A 20316-nucleotide genomic window follows, 5' to 3' on the forward strand; every position below is an offset into this window, starting at 1 on the left:
ACCATACCGAACATCAGCCACGTGCAGTAGTTCACATGCTGGGTGGCGACGAATGTGGCAATTCAACATGTAATCGTTGGGAAATAAAAAGAAAATAACGCCCAATGTTCTGTGGTCAGAGGCGATAAGACGGCTCCCCGCTGGCTCCGCTGTTAACCGTTCATCTGCATGGTCTGCTTTGTCCTTAAAGAGGGAGCATATGAGTGTATATTTATTTCATCTATTTATGTTATGGCAGTATATGCTCATTCATGTCTGACCAATAATTCATTATCGAGATGAATTGATTTAAAATGCGTGGGAAGCTGACCCCTGGCCTTTCTTTACCAGCCAGTCTCCAGCCATGAAAAACACAACACCGTGCTAAATCATCATTCAAACTTTATTGATAGTTTGTGTTAGAAAGCAGACTCACAATCAGCCTTAGAAACACAAATTGAAGACCACACACTGGAACTGAGTGACAACAGAGACTGACAACCAAAGACCCCAGCCTTAAAACTGACCTGGCAAAGTGAGAGAGAAAGAGCGATGAAGAGAAAGAGGAAAACAGAAAGAGATGAAGAGAGAGAAAGTGTGAGAAAGAAAGAAACGTAACAATCCTTCACAGAAGGATATGCTTTAGGCCCTCTGGCAGCTGGGCAATTATGTCGCAACGATCTCCATCATCACTTTCCAGAAAATTATATATTTTTTTTGAAAGATGCAAGGTACTTCATGAATTATTTCCACGCTTTGATGCTCTGTTGTCTTTATTCGTGCGAAAAACAGATGTCGGGAACAGAGGTGTCCAAACTTTCTCAGGCTACGTGACCATTGCTGTGATGCAAGCTCTCTCTCGACAGGTAGAACAGTCCCATTTAGTTGCTTTAGGAGCTAATCTACATTGCTCTCAGTTGCAGAAAATCCTTTACATCTACTGCCGTTCAAGATACACTGTAGATAAGCTCAACCAATTAAGTATCAAAGTAAAATAAAAAAAATGAGAGGAAGATAAAAGCTGAAGAGGCAAAAGGCGGTTCCGTGCAAAGACGCTGCCTGCTGATTGGCCGAGGGTCTTTAGCTGGAGGCTGTCGTCATGGAGAGGCAGACGTGGTAAAGCTCCACCCCTTTTCCAACCAGCTGCTAGAAAGCCACGCCTCTTCAGGGAGTGTTGGGCTGGGAGGTCTTCGAGGCAGCCAGCATGGCACGTACTTTGGCCATCAGATCCTGAAAAGGAGAAGGGGAGAGAGGGGGATGAGAGGAGAGATAGAAACAGACACACAAGGAGAGGGAGAGGGAGGGGAAACAGTGAGTGAGAGTGTGCCATATAAAACACCAATAATGAGGACCAGAGGATACATCTTGATTAAGAAGCCTACAGTCATATAATCTGGGTCCAATACTGATGCAAGCAAAATTGTCTACTTTCTCAGAGAGCCTTCCCCCCACCATCACAAACAACAAATCTTCCTCCCTGCCTCTCCCTGGGGTTATCTTTCAACTGGGACAGCTTAATGTATTCCTGACTATTTATGACAGTGGGCTGTGGGACAGCTTCTCTCCTCCCTGCAACAGAAGCCTTCAGATCCACTCCTTATTAGGTAAGCAGTCCCAATCTGAACACAATCCAACCCGGAGAATACACATCAAATCTTTCAGCGCGAGCCGCTGAACAGGCCACTTGTCATAGAAGCTTCTCCTTGCTCAGGGGTGACGTGGGGCGTGTATTGCCTATCGCAATGTCTCCTCTTCTCCGGCTGTTCTCTCAATTTCTTTCCTCTCCTGTGGCTGACTGAGATATTGAGCCACAAAGTCAAATAAAGCCCTGCTCCATATCAGTCGTAAAAAACATGCACACACAGACCCACACACACGGAGGGACACATCAGAGTGAAAGCAGTGGTGGTGGTCTGCGTCGTTGAGGGGACTACAACCTGGCCAGCCACTGTTAAAACAGTGGGAAGGAGGTGCAGGACGACCTCAGCAGTTTGAGACAGAGGGACAAACAAAAAGGCGGTATGAATAATGGAGTTAATGTCCGGGGTAAATGATGTGAGAGTGGAGCTTTAGACAGGGCTGGTCCTGAAGCCTCTGGGCTGGTCCTGGAGCCTCGGGGCTGGTCCTGAAGCCTCTACGTGTCTCTCTCTCAGGGACGTCTAGCGCCTGACTCTGCGTACTGATGAGAGAGCTGTGTTTTAGGTATGTGTGAGTGTAAGAGAATGCGGGAAAGTGTCAAAGACATAGACGTACGAGTCAGAGAGAGTCGGAGAGAACGTGTAAAGTGTGTGTAAAAGACAGCAGGAAAGAGGGAGCCTGGCAATGTGGTTGGAAGGGGTACATAGAGTCATCCAGGGGCATGTTTCTGACTCTGAGCACCTTGATCTTTGGCATCAGGAGAAAGAGGAGGGCTAAGCCTGGATCAAGTCCTGCTAAGCCTGGATAATGTCCTCCTCTGCCCTATACTACCCTACCCTGGTCCTGGCTAGCCATCAGCTCTTCTGTCAGCGTACTATAATTAAGAGCCCTAATCACACCGCTGACAAACTGCTGTCACACATGTCACGCGCACGATCACATCAGAATTAACATATGTGTGTTTTGGGGATGGAGTGATTCGTGAACGCCGACTCACACATGCAAAGTAAACACACGAAGACAAAATACAAGCAGGAAAACAGAAGCAGACACACGGTCACCCATGCACACTTCCAGCTGAGCCTGGCACTGAGACAGCCCTTTCAGATGCAGACACGGTCTAAAAGGAGCACAGAGAGACCCTCCTCTGTAGAGGACCATCTCACCAACCGGCACAGTACCCAAAAGGAGAGCTCAGCCTCACACCAACCACCTCTCACCTCCAGCAGCACCGTGAGAATGAATGGGCTCCATGAGCAGAGAGAGAGGATAGAAAGGTTCATCACGAGCCTGGGGATGAGTGAGTGAGAGAGGGCTGGGTGAGCGGAGGCAGAGAGAGGAGGATCCCTCAGGAGTGGCAGTGAAAGCAGACAGAGCTGGCGGGGCAGGCAAGCCCTCGGAGGAGAATGAAAAGAAGAGAAGGAGATGAGGAGAGGCAGAGCACAAGAGCTCATATTACAGTATCAAGGACGAGAGGGGGAAGGACGAGAGGGGGACGAGTGGACAGGCTTCCAGAGCCTTGTGAACGAAAGAGAGAGGAAGGGACGCTGACACTTTAATCAGTGTGAAGTGTAAGGGGAGTGAGTATGGGAGCGGTGAGGGATATTGTATGTGATAGAGGGATCACAGATTGTGTGCCAGGGGTAAAAAGTGTGTGTGTGCTGCAGCGAGAGGTCCATCTGGTCAGTTTGTAATGAGGAACAGCTCCTCTTACATACATCGTGGCCCATGGCCAGACAGCAGAGTGGCTCCGCTCCAAATACCAGCTCACTCACTGGCAACTGTAGGCTCTTCACAGAGATGGGCTATAGCTGCAGGCAGGACCCCTCTGCCTCCGCTGCAGCCAAAACCCACTCACTCCATTTACACCATCAGAATCCCTCATTCACTACCGTCGGTCCATTTGGAGACGCTCCTACACTGCCACGTGCACCGACTGAATTCTGCACATTGACTTCATTCCTGGCTCTAATCTGGTCCTCACTCCATCCAGTTGATCTGATCAAGGTCCACTCTGGAGGTTCCTGATTCAGTGTCCATTCTTCTATGAGTTACTGTGGTGTTTTCTACAGCTGCAGTGGTCTCTATTCTTTGCCAAGGTCACAGTATTGATTTTTACATGTCAAGAGTCGTTATCTATCCTCGGTCCCATGTCCCATTCTCTCTACCGTTCCATTATTTCAATCTCTACAAGTCTGACTGTCTGTCCATCTCTGTCAATACGTTTCTCGACCTCAACCACTGGCTGCCTCCACCAGTCAGTCAGGCCGCCTCCACCAGTCAGTCAGGCCGCCTCCACCAGTCAGTCAGGCCGCCTTTATCAGTGTCTGTCTGGTCCTCTCCTGACTGCAGACCAGACGAATACCCTGTGAGGGAGGGAACACTCTCTGCTCTCTCTCTTAAAAACAGAGCCCATCCCCAGCCACCCGTCATCTGTCACACAGCGCATTCAGCCAGCTTCCGTAATGAAGGAAAAACAGAGTTCAGAATTCACCCCAAAATGTTAATTCCAATGAACAAAAGTACATGACATTTGTTGAGTGCATCATCATGAACCAAAGTCATCACGCCGATGGGGCTGGCAGTTCATTAAGTGGCCAGGGACGATGTGCGTACAGTATGTCTGAGCACAAAACAGATGTGGGCGTTCCAAACAGCAGTGCTGCTACTCTGGTATTTTCATTCAGAGATGGCTGGGTGATGTCAGCTTTACTTTCACTGCATACCTCAGATCCTCCTCCAGAAAACTTCCTCATACAGAGCAGGCCCAGGGAGAGGTTTCAACCATTCTCTCCCATGCCCTCTTTTTCCTCCACCCTTCCCTAACCCACTCATATCACCTATGCGTCTCTCTCTCTCTCTTTCTCCCCCCCCGGGTGTCCACAATACACAGGCCACTCTGACTCTACGAGGGCTGCGCTCCAGGTAAGGCTCGTCTCTCTCTGACTCCCTACGGAGGTGCTCCCCCTGGGCCAACTGGCTGGCTTTATGAGGCGTTGGTGACAGCCTAGAGTCGACCTAGAGGCGTGCTCCGGCATCAGTAGAGAGAGAAGGGCTCCATCTCGATAACTTCCTACTCTGCCCTATACTACCCTACTCTGTCCTGGTCCTGGCTAGCCATCAGCTCTCCTGTCAGCGTACTGTAATGAAGAGCACAAACCCCCCCCTGTAAATCACACCGCTGACAAGCTGACATGTCGCTCAGCTCACACATCACCTCAAACACACACACACACACCACATCACTCTTCTCACACATCACTCTTCTCACACATCACCTCAAACACACACACACACACACACACACACACACACACACACACACACACACACACACCACATCACCTCAAACACACACACACACACCCACACCACATCACTCTTCTCACACATCACCTCAAAACACACACAACTCTTCTCACACATCACCTAACACACACACACACACACACACACACACACACACACACACACACACACACACCACTCTTCTCACACATCACCCACCTCAAACACACACAGAAAGACACACACCACATCACTCTTCTCACACATCACCTCAAACACACACACAAAGACACACACCACATCACTCTTCTCACACATCACCTCAAAAACACACACAAAGACACACACCACATCACTCTTCTCACACATCACCTCAAACACACACACACACACACACACACACACACACACACACCACATCACTCTTCTCACACATCACCTCAGAATTAATAGGGGTGTTTTGGGGATGGAGTGATTAGTGACCGCCGACTCACACATGCAAAGGAAAACACACGCAAGCACACACACGGTCCCCAATGCACACTCCTAGCTGAGTAGGCACTGAGTAGAGGCTCAAATTCTTATGACCACTCATGAGTGCTGATTCACACAGGGCATGAACGCAGCATTCCCCTTGGCAGACAGGGCTGGTTCTAATCAGAAGGCTGTGAGATGGTCTCTCTATCTATCAGACCCAGCAGGGCCCTCATGAGTCAGGACTGATGCAGAACGATCAGATGGAGAGAGGACAGGGGCTCGAACCTCTAAAGGGGGTTCTGCTAAGGCATGGCTTTGTGATATGCGCCAAGACAGACATTCGTGCAATTGGAGAACGAATGCTCTCACAGCCTGAAAGTAAGACATCGAATAAACCATAGAGCAAACGTGAGGATTCCATATGGATTGATCTGCGGATTTATTAAGTGTTACAACAGGTGTGAGGTGGTTAAAAGATCCCACCCGAGGAATCAGCGTTTCAACATTAAGTTGAAACACATGGGTCTGCACACCCCCTGCTGTTATTTAAGCTTTTAATTGATTTCAAACCTACGCTGATAAAACTCCAATAGATCTCTCTAATGGTCTCCTTTACAGTATGTTTCCCCCATAGACTACCAATATTAGAGGTCGACCGATTAATCGGAATGGTCGATGTCAAGTTTTCATAACAATCGGTAATCTGTATTTTTGGCCACCGATTTGCACCTTTATTTAACTAGGCAAGTCAGATTAAGAACACATTCTTATTTTCAATGACGGCCTAGGAACGGGGGTTAATTGCCTTGTTCAGGAGGGATTAGGGGGTTCGTTTTTGCAACCTTCTGGTTACTAGTCCAACGCTCTAACCACCTGCCTTACATTGCACTCCACGAGGAGCCTGCGTGGCAGGCTGACTACCTGTTACGCGAGGGCAGCAAGAAGCCAAGGTAAGTTGCTAGCTAGCATTAAACTTATCTTATAAAAAACTATCAATCTTAACATAATCACTAGTTAACTACACATGGTTGATGATATTACTAGTTTATCTAACGTGTCCTGCATTGCATATAATCGATGCGGTGCATGTTAATTTCTCATCGAATCACAGCCTACTTCGACAAACGGGTGATTTAACAAGCGCATTTGCGAAAAAAGCGCTGTCGTTGCACCAATGTGCCTAACCAAAACATCAATGCCTTTCTTTGAAATCAATACACAAGTATATATTTTTAAACCTGCATATTTAGTTACTATTGCCTGCTAACATGAAATTGTGTCACTGCTCTTGCTTTCATTGCCTGGCTCGTTGCGAACTAATTTGCCATAATTTTACGTAATTATGACATACCATTGAAGGTTGTGCAATGTAACAGGAATATTTAGACTTAGGGATGCCACCCGTTAGATAAAATACGTATTTTACTGACAGGAAAAACGTTTTGTTTTCGAGATGATAGTTTCCGGATTCGACCATATTAATGGCAAAGGCTCATATTTCTGTGTGTTTATTATATTATAATTACGTCTATGATTTGATAGAGCAGTCTGACTGAGCGGTGGTAGGCACCAGCAGGCTCGTAAGCATTCATTCAAACAGCACTTTACTGCTTTTGCCAGCAGCCCTTCGCAATGCATTGCGCTGTTTATGACTTCAAGCCTGTCAACTCCCAAGATTAGGCTGGTGTAACCGATGTGAAATGGCTTGCTAGTTAGCGGGTGCACGCTAATAGCGTTTCAAACGTCACTCGCTCTGAGACTTGGGAGTGGTTGTTCCCCTTGCTCTGCATGGGTAACACTGCTTCGAGGGTGGCTGTTGTCGATGTGTTCCTGGTTCGAGCCCAGGTAGGAGCGAGGAGAGGGACGGAAGCTATACTGTTACACTGGCAATACTAAAGTGCCTATAAGAACATTCAATAGTCAAAGGTATATGAAATACAAATCGTATAGAGAGAAATAGTCCTATAATTCCTATAATAACTACAATCTAAAACTTCTTACCTGGGAATATTGAAGACTCATGTTAAAAGAAACCACCAGCTTTCATATGTTCTCATGTTCTGAGCAAGGCACTTAAACGTTAGCTTTCTTACATGGCACATATTGCACTTTTACTTTCTTCTCCAACACTTTGTTTTTGCATTATTTAAACCAAATTGAACATGTTTCATTATTTATTTGAGGCTAAATTGATTTTATTGATGTATTATATTAAGTAAAAATAAGTGTTCATTCAGTATTGTTGTAATTGTCATTATTACAAATAAATAAAATCGGCCGATCAATCGGCATCGGCTTTTTTTGGCCCTCCAATAATCGGCATCGGCGTTGAAAAGTCATAAATCGGTCGACCTCTAACCAATATAACAAACTCCCTGTTCCTGACTCATGGCCCAGTGGCTGAACAGGAAGTGTGATCCTACCCAGAGACAGAGACAGGACCCCTCTCTCTCCCCAACTCAACAGCCTGCCAGAGGATTGACTAGTGGAAGGGGGGGGGGGGGGGGGGGTTGCGCAATACGAGCATATGTCAAACTCAGGACTTTTGGGGAAGAGTTGATCCTCTTTTTCGCTCTCGTGGAGTTTAACGCCTCCGTAATGTAAACTAGCTCGCCTTAGCTGTCAGCTGCTGCTGCGGCACAAAGACAGGAGAAAAGTGAGAGCGAGAGAGCCAGAAACACCAGGACAGGGAGCCAAACACAACAAATAAATAAAAAACGCCCACGTGCACTTCAATGACCACAGAGGAGGGATGCCAAATGTGACCCGAGGGCAGAGATCAGCTGCTCTGAGCCCACAGAGCTGGAGGATGGAAACATGTAATCGCTGCTGGGATCAGCGTATTGAAATCTCTGAGCAGTGTGTTCTGTATAATGCGGCTGCCACGAGGGCTGGGCTGTCCTTGGACCCACAGCCACTATACGTGTGTCTCAGTGAACAATGTGCGGATTCTGAACCGCTTGTGCATTGTGGTTTTCCCTTCATGGTCATAATGAATAAGATTATATGGACAGATGGGTCCTCATCCTCGATCAGCACTCATAGTCTGAAAAACCTAGTGAATATGGGCTCATGTTAACGTACATACAGTGAGAGTGAAGAGGTAGGTATGGGCCCATGTTAACGTACATACAGTGAGAGAGTGAAGAAGCGGTAGGTACCTGAGTGATTTTGGACTGCATGGAGGAGACGATGGCTGTGGACACTTGTTTGTCTTTCTCCTGCGAGCCGTCCCTGAAAAGAGAGAGAGGGGCAAAGAGAGAGGGAGAGAGAAGGTGGGGGGAGAGAGAAAGAGAGATGGAAAGAGAGAGAGAAAGAGAAGGTGGGGGAGAGAGAGAGATATGGAGAGATGGAGCGAGAAGGTGGGGGAGAGAGAGATAGGGAGAGATGGAGAGAGAAAGAGAAGGTGGGGGGAGAGAGATAGGGAGAGATGGAGAGAGAAAGAGAAGGTGGGGGGAGAGAGATAGGGAGAGATGGAGAGAAGGTGGGGGAGAGAGAGGGAGAGAGAGAGAGAAAGAGAAGGAGAGAGAGGGAGAGACAGAGAAGGTGGGGGAGAGAGAGAAAGGGAGAGATGGAGAGAGAAAGAGAAGATGGGGAGAGATGGAGAGAGAAAGAGAAGGTGGGGAGAGAGAGAGATGGGGAGAGAAATAGAAGGTGGGGGAGAGAGAGAGGGAGCGATGAGAGAGAAAGAGAGCGATGGAGAGAGAAAGAGAAGGTGGGGGGAGAGAGAGACGTAGAGAGAAAGAAAAGGTGGGGGGAGAGAGAAAGAGAGATGGAAAGAGAGAGAGAGATGGAGCAAGAAAGAGATGGTTGGGGAGAGAGAGAGGGAGCGATGGAGAGAGAAAGAAGGTGGGGGGGAGAGAGAGATAGGGAGAGATTGAGAGAGATAAGGAGGGAGAGAGGGAGAGAGAAAGAGAAGGTGGGAGAGAGAGGGAGAGAGAAAGAGAAGGTGGGGAGAGAGAAAGAGAAGGTGGGGGAGAGAGAGAGGGAGAGATGGAGAGAAGGTGGGGGAGAGATGGATGAAAGAGAGAGGATGTCAATAGGATGTGTATATGAAAGGTCTTTATACAATATTCATGGGGACTGCCTGCTGAGTGCTGTAAAACTGGACACAGAGAGAGAGAGAGACAGAGACAGAGACAGAGAGACAGAGAGAGCGAGAGACCCTTTCAAAGAAACAGAAGTTGCTCATCAAAGTTCCACTCGTCAGAACACACATGACACGAACAGCAGAAAAACGAATAAATAAATCACAAAAGCAGCGGGAGCTCCATGCAACTTCCAATAGAATGACCGTGCAAAAAAATGTGTTTTCCAATATCCTCTCAGAGAACTTTAATTCATAATCATATGAAAATAATTTAGGATACAAAAGATATCTCCCCCCCAATCTGAGCAGACGTGATTCTGTGCTTCCACACATGTCATGTTCCATTCAACAGGTTGGCCAAACCAGTCCATCCTTCAGCTTCAGAGAGGTCTGCTTCAGAACGCTCTGGGTATGTCCCAAATGGCCCCCATTCCCTACATAGTGCACTACTTTACCCTAACATACATCCCAAATGGCCCCCTATTCCCTACTTAGTGCACTACTTTAGACCAGAGCTTTATGGGCCCTGATCAAAAGAAGTGCAATAAACAGGGAATAGGGTGCCATTTGCGACACAGATAATGCAAGGAACACGACTGCAAAACACTTGTGAAAACGAGAGTTTTTTCTTATATAAATCTGGTTAATCAGCTTTGATAAATCCTATTATTTCTTATTGGACAGTTTGACAGCCTTGTTTGTCTGTAGAAAGTATAATATTTCACAGATTATTTCTCATTCTGGGGTACAGGTGAGTGTGTATGCCATCTGGCAAACTCAAGAGCGCCATTGATTCACAGCATTATATGTTCGGTCAGGTGTTTCATTTGATTCGCCAAAGGAGACAGCTAGTCTTACTGGGTTCCGACATTACAGACAAAAGACTTGACAATGTCCATACATTTATAGGTAGCCTACATTAGCATGGTCTGCACTGAATGATATGAATGATTCCTGGTCAGGTGCTACTGTCGAGTAACACATGTTCAACCAAAGCACTTCAGTGTAGCACGCCGTGTCCTTCCTTCCTTCCTTCCTTCCTTCCTTCCTTCCTTCCTTCCTTCCTTCCTTCCTTCCTTCCTTCCTTCCTTCCTTCCTTCCTTCCTTCCTTCCTTCCTAGATGTAATGTATAAACAGCCTGGTGAGGTGGGGTGCTTTACCTGGAGAGGCTGGAAGTGGGGCTGGTGGGAGGGGAGGCGCTGGGGGACTTCTTAGCTCCTCTAGGGTACGAGGATGGGGAACAGGAAGAGCCCTTGGTTGGGAGCTTGCCCTTAGAACTCTTCCTCTTCCTCTTCTCATGAGGGGACCTGGGAGACAGGGAGGGAGGGATGGATAGGGAGATACAGTGAGCACTGGGACAGTGACAAATGTTTTGGATCTGTAATCCAGCACTTTGGATTTGTAATGATACAATGACCATGAGGTTAAAGTGCAGACTGTCAGCTTTAATGTGAGGGTATTTTCATCCATATTGGCTGAACCGTTTAGAAATTACAGCACTTCTTGTATAACAACGCCTGAGAAAGTTAGATGCACAAATATCAGTATCACTGTCACAATACTTTTGGAGCTCACGGTACATGGTGAAATTGCCCGAACCCTTTCAGGAAGTAATGGATTGAGTGATACAGATAGACAGTGAGTGAGGAGGCCTATAATGCACTCACAGGGCTGCTGTGGCTCAAACTGCTACAGTGAATACAGAAATGCCATTTCCTCACAGCATTGACCCACTGTTTCCATGGTTTCACCGTTACTAGATTTTCCACGGATCCCAGCAGCCCTACCTGGATCTGGAGTGCCTCCTGGGCAGAGCGGGGCTGATGCCAACGCGATAGGCGGCAGTGCCGTAGCGCTCCCTCTCCTCACGTCTCCTCTCGGACGAGTGAGCCCTTCTGTCCCTCCTCCCAGGGGACTTGGAGCGAGACCTGCAGACAGACACAGGGCGTGAGAGATGGATATGAACACAGCGATGGGAGAGAGAGTAAGAGAGAGAAAGAGAGAGAGTGGTGAGAAGAGGGGACACAGGGAGAAGGAAGGAGAGAGGTGGGAAGAGAGGACACAGAGAGAGGAAGGACAGAGAGGAAAACTCTAAACAACACAAGGAAATTAAATATGCAGTATATTCCGCAGTGCCTGGGGCAAAACTCTGTCTTTTCTCTAGTGGTGAGCACTGAGGAGAAACTAATAACCAGTGAGGGTGTGAAATACTCAAGCAGAGGGGAAATTGCCAACTTTTTACAATCCTTTAAACCGGCAGCTGGTCTCTGGGGCTGACCTGTCCTCCCACGTCCCATGCTCCCTGGCCACCTCTGTTCACCTCAGCCCTCTGACCACTACTGTTCTGTAGCCACCTCTCAGTTTCATTACCAATCCGAGTACTGTTCACGGGGCTGCTCTTAGCTAACGTAGTGAGATAGAGGACAAAGAAGAAAGAGATGCGAAATAGAGTTATCCACTTATAAAGTAGACTTGGGCACTTTTCACTTCAAAAGTGGTTTACTGTTACCCTCCGTCACGCCAGCTAAGCTCACTCCTTTTATTTTTATCCTACAAGTAAGGAGGGGTAGAGCCAGGGTCATTATCTGTGTAGTAAAGGCCACTATGTAAATGTCAGTGACTGCAGAGTGGGTTAACTCACCGGGGTGGCAGTCATTGCCCCAGTCTGGTCAATACTCGCCACATTAGCCCTGATAGATGAAGGAGATGTAACCGTGCACAGGCCGGGCCCATCCCTCACACTCCCTCGCTCGCTCTTCACCCCTCTGTCTGTCTGTCCTCCCCGGGCCATAGCTCTATATAATATAGGACAGCCATTACCATGGTGATTCAGCCGTTTCACATCCCACTGCCAAGGGCAATAACGACACCAAATGACTCTCGCAATAATAAGTGACAAAAACTAAATTGAATTTCTCCTGATTTAAAATGTCACCCCCCCCCCACCAGCTACAAATGAGTGTTTATTTGAGAACACTAGCGTACGTGCATGTCTGGATACACTCTCACACAGATACACACATTTAATGCACACACACTTTTAATGCACACACACAAACTGGCCACACGCACAAACTGGCCACACGCACACCGATGAAAATTCTAATGGAGCCGTTTAAAAAGTACTTTGCAGCTGGGGACACAGTGGACCGTTGGACAAAAGCCAAATTTGCCCAAGGATAAACACAAACAGACAGGTCATATCCTTGGCTATCGGGGGCTGAAGAAGTGACAAAGTGAGCAAAAGGGAAGTTGTCAGAGGAAGGGCGCAATCTGAGGGCAACTGTACATTCCCTGCATCCCCCCCTCATTATCTGTCCTGTATGGACATTGTTGACCCTTCATGGGTCCACGGGGGCCTTTAAACTCTGCTGGTAATGATCTCACACTGGCCCCTGGGGCCAAGGGCCCCAATTAAACACCCAGGAGTGGAGCAGGGGTGCAGGGGCTAAGGATGGGGGCATGACAGGCCTGTCAATGACTACAGACAACGTCAGAGGGCTGACCCTGATACTGTGAGACAGGATGAAAATGATGGACAGAGGGAAGGGGATGAGAGACAGAAAAAGACAGAGAGACGGTGGGAAAGTAGTAACTCTTGAGTTAATGGAGAGCAGCAGTCCTGCTGATGTGTTAACAAGGGGGACCCTCCCCTGACACACACACACAGAGACAGAGAGAGAGAGACAGAGAGAGAGAGAGCCCATTGGGCTGCTAGAGAATGGTGAGGAGGAGCCGGAACACGAGCAGAGTGAGCTGCCAGTATAATTCCGTCGTCAGACCCAGACAGATTGAGGCTGCGTCTCAAATGGCACCCTATTCCCTATATGGTGCACTACTTTTGTACAGCGGCCATAGGGAATAGGGAGCGATTTGGGATGCACTAATACAGACAAGCAGCCAGTCAGCCAGCCACCTGCAGGAAGGCTCCATTACCTCTTTCTCAAGGTTAGTAAGGGAGACCTTTAAAACGCTGGGGATTGAAATGGGGAGTGATTGGCAGGGCTGATGTCTGCACAACCCTCCGAGGTTCCCCTCTGTAGAACCAGATTAGACCTTTCAGATGCTCCTCGTTCTAAAAAATGGCAGTTGTTTCCCAAACGTCACCCTATTCCCTATGTAGTGCACCCATAGGGCTCTGGTCAAAAGTAGTGCACTGTGTAGAGAATAGGATCGATTTGGGATGCAGTCTGCATCTTCATCAACGCTGTAAAAACAAAGAGTAGGAGCTCACTGCCTCTTCCAGCCTCCCAACACTAAAACGCTGACTGATTCTGTGACTGCTCATTATCAGGGATCCATTTCACTCTTCCATTCAAATTTCGCCGCAGCCCGGAATTCTTTTTTTCATTTGACTTGCTCTGCAAAAAAATACAAAAGAAAATGGAGGAAATTTGGCGTGCTTGCCCATTAGAGGATTGCAATCTCTGACACGAGGCTCAGCGGATGCCCCCTTCTCAGTCTAAGCCCTTTAATTCACATACTGTAAGTGATTTAAAACCTCAGGCAGAAACGATTAAATCTCAGTGAAATTACATTAATGCTCGTCAGGATGACACCATGAGGCCGGCGTAATTACAGCAACTCCAGCCGCTGATAATGCCAATTGGCCGTGATTTCCAAAAAGAGAGTGAGAGATGAAAAAAATTCAAGATGAAAAACTTGGAGAGCGTGTGGAGGCGTCGGGAAACTACAGAGAGAGGAAGCCGACAGGTTGCAGTGAAGACGGATGAAACTCTCAGTTTCACAACAAAGTCATCTAGTTGATACTGCCAGCCAGCCAGAAAGCTACTTGCTTCATTAGGCAGTAGGCACCAGCTACTGTAGGTTCATAAATAGAGCAGCTTTATCTTTGATGAATTATGTTCAAAAATCTGAGCTTTACGCCATCTTCTATTGCCCAATGTGTAAAGAGAACACCTATTCAACCGTAAAGGCCATGGTTGTGATGAGAGAGCCATAGGACCAGGTTGTTGTGTGGAATACGGGTTGGACCACTCACCTAGACCTGCGGACCATTCTGTACGCGCTTGGCAGGGCGTGCTTGGTTTTAGGCCGGGAGCGAGAGCGCGACCTCGACCGTGACCTCTTCTTGCGTTTCTTCTTCTTCTTTTCTCTGTCGCCCTTCTCTCTGTCCCGGTTCTTCTCCGGTCGTCTGGAGGTGGAGGAGGATGAGGAGGAGGGTAGCAGGAGGGTGGAAGAGGAGGAGGGGGGCTCTTTGCTTTTGAAGGCGCTGACATCAGGTGGTCTTTGATCAGCTGGGTACACATGTGCTCTAGAAGCAAGAGGAGGGGGGGCTGAGACAACGGGGACCACTGGGACCTCTGGCAGCTGTGGCTAGGGTAGAGAGGAGAGAGAAAGAGGGATTAGCGAAAGAAAGAAAGGGGCACGTCAATGACAAACATACATCTGCACCTTGGGGCATTTTCTAGTTTAACAGTCCAAGAAAAACCAAACGTATTGATTGATGCAAACCAATCAGAACTCTTCCCTCTGACAGAGGGGGCTGAGGAGAGAGAGAGGGAGGGAAGGAGAGAGAGAGGGAAGGAGAGAGAGAGAGAGAGAGAGGGAAGGAGAGAGAGAGGGAAGGAGAGAGAGAGAGGGGAAGGAGAGACAGAGAGGGGAAGGAGAGACAGAGAGAGAGGAGGATTCACAATTGCCCCCTCCTGTATTTGCGCATCTGCCGATGGATCAATAGGAGCAGCCACAGGCTTAAGGTGATCTGGGAGACATTATCTAAATTCAGCCTGCGTCTCCAATCAATGTTGAGTGTGTATGTGTGTGCGTGTCTGTATGATTTTGTGTTTGCGTGTGAGCGTGTGCACTCGACCGACCCAGGTAAAAGGTTAAGTCATAGTTCTGGGGCCGTGCGCTCCTAGCTCTGTCCTCGGGTCACGATAACTGCTCCCCGTAAGCTGGTTCTGGTTCTGGTTCTTCCCTCAGACTTACTCTGTTGTTAATTAAAAGATGCTGGTTACACAACACAATGCAGCCTGATAGCTAGCACCCTGCCCTGCCTGCCTGGCTTACAAAACATAATTGGCCCTTCTCCACTGTCAGCACCAAAGTGCCTCTAATTACTTCAGTATGTGTCTGTCTGGTTAAATTAGGTCTTCTGCCCGCCGCTGGATTCAACATCACAACTGGGCCTCAATCAATCAATGTAGCGTCACACACCATCAAACCTCCACTTTGCCATCGTGAGGAGAGAGACACTGGGATGGTGTGTGCAATAGTGGTGACTTTGGGTATGGAAGTGTTCATATGTGGAACAAGAAAGTGTGTGTGTGTTAGAGAGCGAGAGGAAGAAAAAGTGTGTGTGTGTGTCAGAGTTTGCCGCAGTATCTGCAGAGACTCAGCTCCGGCGACAGTGGGTCAAATGAGCTCTCAGGAGCCTCGACTTAACCAGGACACAATGTCTTCCTTAACAGCATATTTATAACCTACCCTGTCCCAATTAACAGTGAAACAGGACTACTTATTTTCCTCTCCTTCCTTCTTCCTTGCTTCCCTCACGTGGAGCGAGCGAGAGAGCCACGTCCCACCCCCCACCTGCTCTAGACAGCTCAAGCACACTGCAGGGGTGGAGAGGAGAGAGGCAGAGGAGGAGAAGAGGAGAGAGGCAGAGAAGAGGAGAAGAGGAGAGAGATCTGCGTTATTGGCTTTGATAAAGTTTTCGGGTATCAGTATTTTGCGGTGTGATGAGGTAAGCTGCGGTGGCTCGAGGCAGATAATGAGGAGGACGGGTGGGGGAATATTTCAAGGAGGTTTTGGGTTAAAAATAAAATGTCATTTAGGCAGGCTTATACCCCAGGGCCATGGGGAGAGAGGGCGAGGAGAGTGTGTAGGCTGACCTCTGTGAAGCACACCTCCACACTGGAGAGACATGTAGTGTATGGGAGAAGGGGACACGGAAAGAGGAGGAAGATGGATAGAATGTGTTTGAGAGTGGGATAGTAGAAGAGAGAGATGGATGGAGAGGATGAGGAACGCAGTCAATCATGAGCGAGAGGGGGTGTCAGAGGGACAGATATTGAGCAAAACATTTGAACGAGGGCGGACAAGAGAGAGCGAAATGGACAGAGGGCGAATGAGAAGGTCGATGAAAGAGAGAGGATGATGAGAGAGAGAGAGAGGAGAGATAGAGAGTGTAGCCAGAATCCACAACTCTCAGTGTGCAAACAAACTGCTCCAGGTCACCTTGCCTGTTGTCATACTGTAATTTGGGCCATGCCAATAACTCTGAAGCACCAAAAACGTTGCCTGCACTTTGCAACACATCCCACCCAGTGACGGCTCAAGCTCTGCCATCCACTCTTAACAGGCTTTAATTAGCTGGCTTTGACAGACTCAATATTTTTACTAGGAAACGGAACTACATCTGAAGATTGTGCTCTGGTCCTATAATCAATCAATAATTCACACTTGTGGCCAACTCTGGGACGGCTTCCGTTACAACAGCAAGAAATCGTCTGAAGCAATAATTGGCTAGACGCTGTGGCTCTCCTAGTGTTTCAGAGTTGTGTGTTTGGAAACGTCCCTGTGGAATGTGAGAGGAGGATAGTATGGATACACAACTCTATAGACACAAACTGTGACAGCCAGGGAAAACAAGGCAATCAAACCGCCGTCCACACACATAGCGCTGTATCCGATGCTGTAGTAGACAGAGTGAGTTTACAAAGGATGGCCAAAAGAATCAAGGTGACTACAAAACTACAAATAAAGGTATGTTTATAACAGAATGAAAGCATAACCTAACACGCTTCAGCCCAGACTGAACACATAACAAATGCTCGTTGAATGATTAAAAAAATGATAGTTTTGACTTTATTCCAGGTCCTGAGAGACAGACAGACAGAGACAGACAGAGAGAGACAGCGAGAGAGACAGAGAGAGAGAGAGAGAGAGAGAGAGACAGAGAGAGAGACAGACAGACAGACAGACAGACAGACAGAGACAGACAGAGACAGACAGAGACAGACAGAGACAGACAGAGACAGACAGACAGACAGAGACAGACAGACAGAGAGAGACAGACAGAGAGAGACAGACAGAGAGAGACAGACAGAGAGAGACAGACAGACAGAGACAAACAGAGACAGACAGACAGACACAGACAGACAGACACAGACAGACACAGACAGACAGAGACAGACAGAGACAGACAGAGACAGACAGAGAGAGACAGACAGACAGACAGACAGACAGAGAGAGACAGACAGACAGACAGACAGACAGACAGACAGAGAGAGACAGACAGAGACAGACAGACAGACAGACAGAGACAAACAGAGACAGACAGAGACAGACAGACAGACAGAGACACACAGACAGACAGAGATAGACAGACAGAGACAGACAGAGACAGACAGACAGACAGAGACAGACAGAGACAGACAGACAGACAGAGACAGACAGACAGAGAGAGACAGACAGAGAGAGACAGACAGAGAGAGACAGACAGACAGACAGACAGACAGACAGACAGACAGACAGACAGACAGACAGAGACAGACAGAGACAGACAGAGACAGACAGAGACAGAGACAGACAGACAGAGAGACAGAGAGACAGAGAGACAGACAGACAAAAATTCTAATCTTAATTGCCACATTTCAAACTGTCCTTTTGTGAGGGCGTTTTAGAGAATTTGGCAGTATGTCCAACCAGCCTCACAACCGCAGACCACCTTAACACATTACCCCGGAGTGGGAGGTGAACGGTGCTAGAAACACGCCCTTTTCATGAGAATCACAAATGCGTATTTGGCACTGAAGGAGGCAGTATATTGGTGCATTCGTAACCAAGATGGAAGTGGGAATTTACCACATACGACTGGGAAAAATCTATTTCAACAGCCCTCCAAGTGGTAATTATACTTAACAAATATATAAACGCAAAATGTAAAGTGTTTGTCCCATGGTTCAAGAGCTGAAATAAAAGATCCCAGAAATGTTCCATACGCACAAAAAGCATATTGCGCACAAATTTGTTTACGTCCCTGTTAGTTACCATTTCTCCTTTGCCAAGATAATCCATACACCTGACAGGTGTGGCATATCAAGAAGTTGATTAAACAGAACAATCATTACATACCTTCTGCTGGGGACAATAAAAGGCCACTCTTAAATGTGCAATTTTACACACAATGCCACAGAAGTCAAAGTTTTGAGGGAGCATGCAAATGGCATGCTGACTGCAGGAATGTCCACCAGAGCTGTTGCAAGATAATTTAATGTTCATTTCTCTACCATAACCCGCTTCCAACATCGTTTTAGAGAATTTGGCAGTATGTCCAACCAGCCTCACAACCGCAGACCACGTGTAACCACGCCAGCCCAAGACCTCCACATCTGGCTTCGTTACTTGCGGGATCATCTGAGACCAGCCACCCGGACACCTGATGAAACTGTGGGTTTGCACAAATGAAGGATTCATTTAGAAACTGTCAGAAACCGTCTCAGGGTAGGTCATCTGCATGCTCTCGTCCTCACCAGGGTCTTGACCTGACTGCTGTTTGGCATCGTAACGGACTTCAGTGGGTAAACGCTCACCTTTAATGACCAGTGGCATGCTGGAGAAGTGAAGCACGGGGGTGGCAGCATCATGTTGTGGGGGTGCTTTGCTGCAGGAGGGACTGGTGCACTTCACAAAATAGATGGCATCATGAGGCAGGAAAATTATGTGGATATATTGAAGCAACATCCCAAGACATCAGTCAAGAAGTTAAAGCTTGGTCGCAAATGGGTCTTCCAAATGGACAATGACCCCAAGCATACTTCCAAAGTTGTGGCAAAATGGCTTAAGGACAACAAAGTCAAGGTATTGGAGTGGCCATCACAAAGCTCTGACCTCAATCTCATAGAAGATTTGTGGGCAGAACTGAAAAAGTGTGTGTGAACAAGGAGGCCTAAAAACCTGACTCAGTTACACCAGCTCTGTCAGGAGGAATGGGCAAAATTCACCCAACTTATTGTGGGAAGCTTGTGGAAGGCTACCTGAAACGTTTGACCCAAGTTCAACAATTTAAAGGCAATGCTACCAAATACTAATAGAACATATGTAAACTTCTGACCCACTGGGAATCTGATGAAAGAAATATAAGCTGAAATAAATCATTATCTCTACTATTATTCTGACATTTCACATTCTTAAAATAAAGTGGTGATCCTAACTGACCTAAAACAGGGAATTTTTACTAGGATTCAATGTCAGGAATTGTGAAAAACTGAGTTTAAAAGTATTTGGCTAAGATGTATGTAAACGTCCGACTTCAACTGTAGCATGATCCATGACTAGAATACAGTATATACATATTAAGTGAGTGAAACAGTATGTAAACATTAAAGTGACCAATGTGTTCTGAGTGTTCAGGATTTAGGTTAGCTTGTAATGCCTCAGAAAACAAAAACCCTGCTGTTGACCATAGTTTATGGGAATTGGGCACGAGACATCACCCCTGTCTAAGTGAATGTAGCTGAGACAGAGGGCTTGAATCAAGAGAAGAGGCCTGTGATTGTGCAGTGTTTGAGTCTGGTCTGTGGCTGCCAGAGCTGTAATCTGACTAGGAGACGTTAGATCAATTCCTCTCTCTTCTCTCTCAGCACCCCTTCACCACATGGCAAATTGATTGGGGTCGCCAGATGATGAGGGGTTTGCCAGCTCCTTAAAACCTGGCTGCGTTTTTAAACTCCCCCGGTCCACGCATATGGTCAGGTAATAGCCAGCTCTAGCTATGTGAGAGTGAGAGTGAGAGTGAGAGAGAGAGAGAGAGAGAGACCATATGAGAGAGAAAGGGAATGAGTGGGTGGACAGAGAGAGAGAGACCACTCCCAACTGGC

At 47.4% G+C, this 20316-nt stretch overlaps 1 protein-coding gene across 2 annotated transcripts in view; it reads right to left on the minus strand.

Moving 5' to 3' along the window:
- Positions 1–364: 364 nt before the first annotated feature.
- LOC115204017 (splicing factor, suppressor of white-apricot homolog) overlaps positions 365–20316 on the minus strand; it is a 136736-nt gene continuing 116784 nt past the window's right edge. For both annotated transcript variants that reach the window (XM_029769215.1, XM_029769214.1), the window contains exons 14-18: positions 14475–14809; positions 11260–11400; positions 10633–10779; positions 8544–8616; positions 365–1209 (exon numbers count right to left, since the gene is read on the minus strand). In XM_029769215.1, coding sequence (XP_029625075.1) covers positions 1144–1209; positions 8544–8616; positions 10633–10779; positions 11260–11400; positions 14475–14809 — 762 coding nt within the window. In that variant the 3' untranslated portion in view covers positions 365–1143. The remainder of the gene's footprint in view (positions 1210–8543; positions 8617–10632; positions 10780–11259; positions 11401–14474; positions 14810–20316) is intronic.

The sequence above is a fragment of the Salmo trutta genome, chromosome 12 (assembly GCF_901001165.1).
Source record: "Salmo trutta chromosome 12, fSalTru1.1, whole genome shotgun sequence".
In the NCBI taxonomy this organism is placed as follows: Eukaryota; Metazoa; Chordata; class Actinopteri; order Salmoniformes; family Salmonidae; genus Salmo; species Salmo trutta.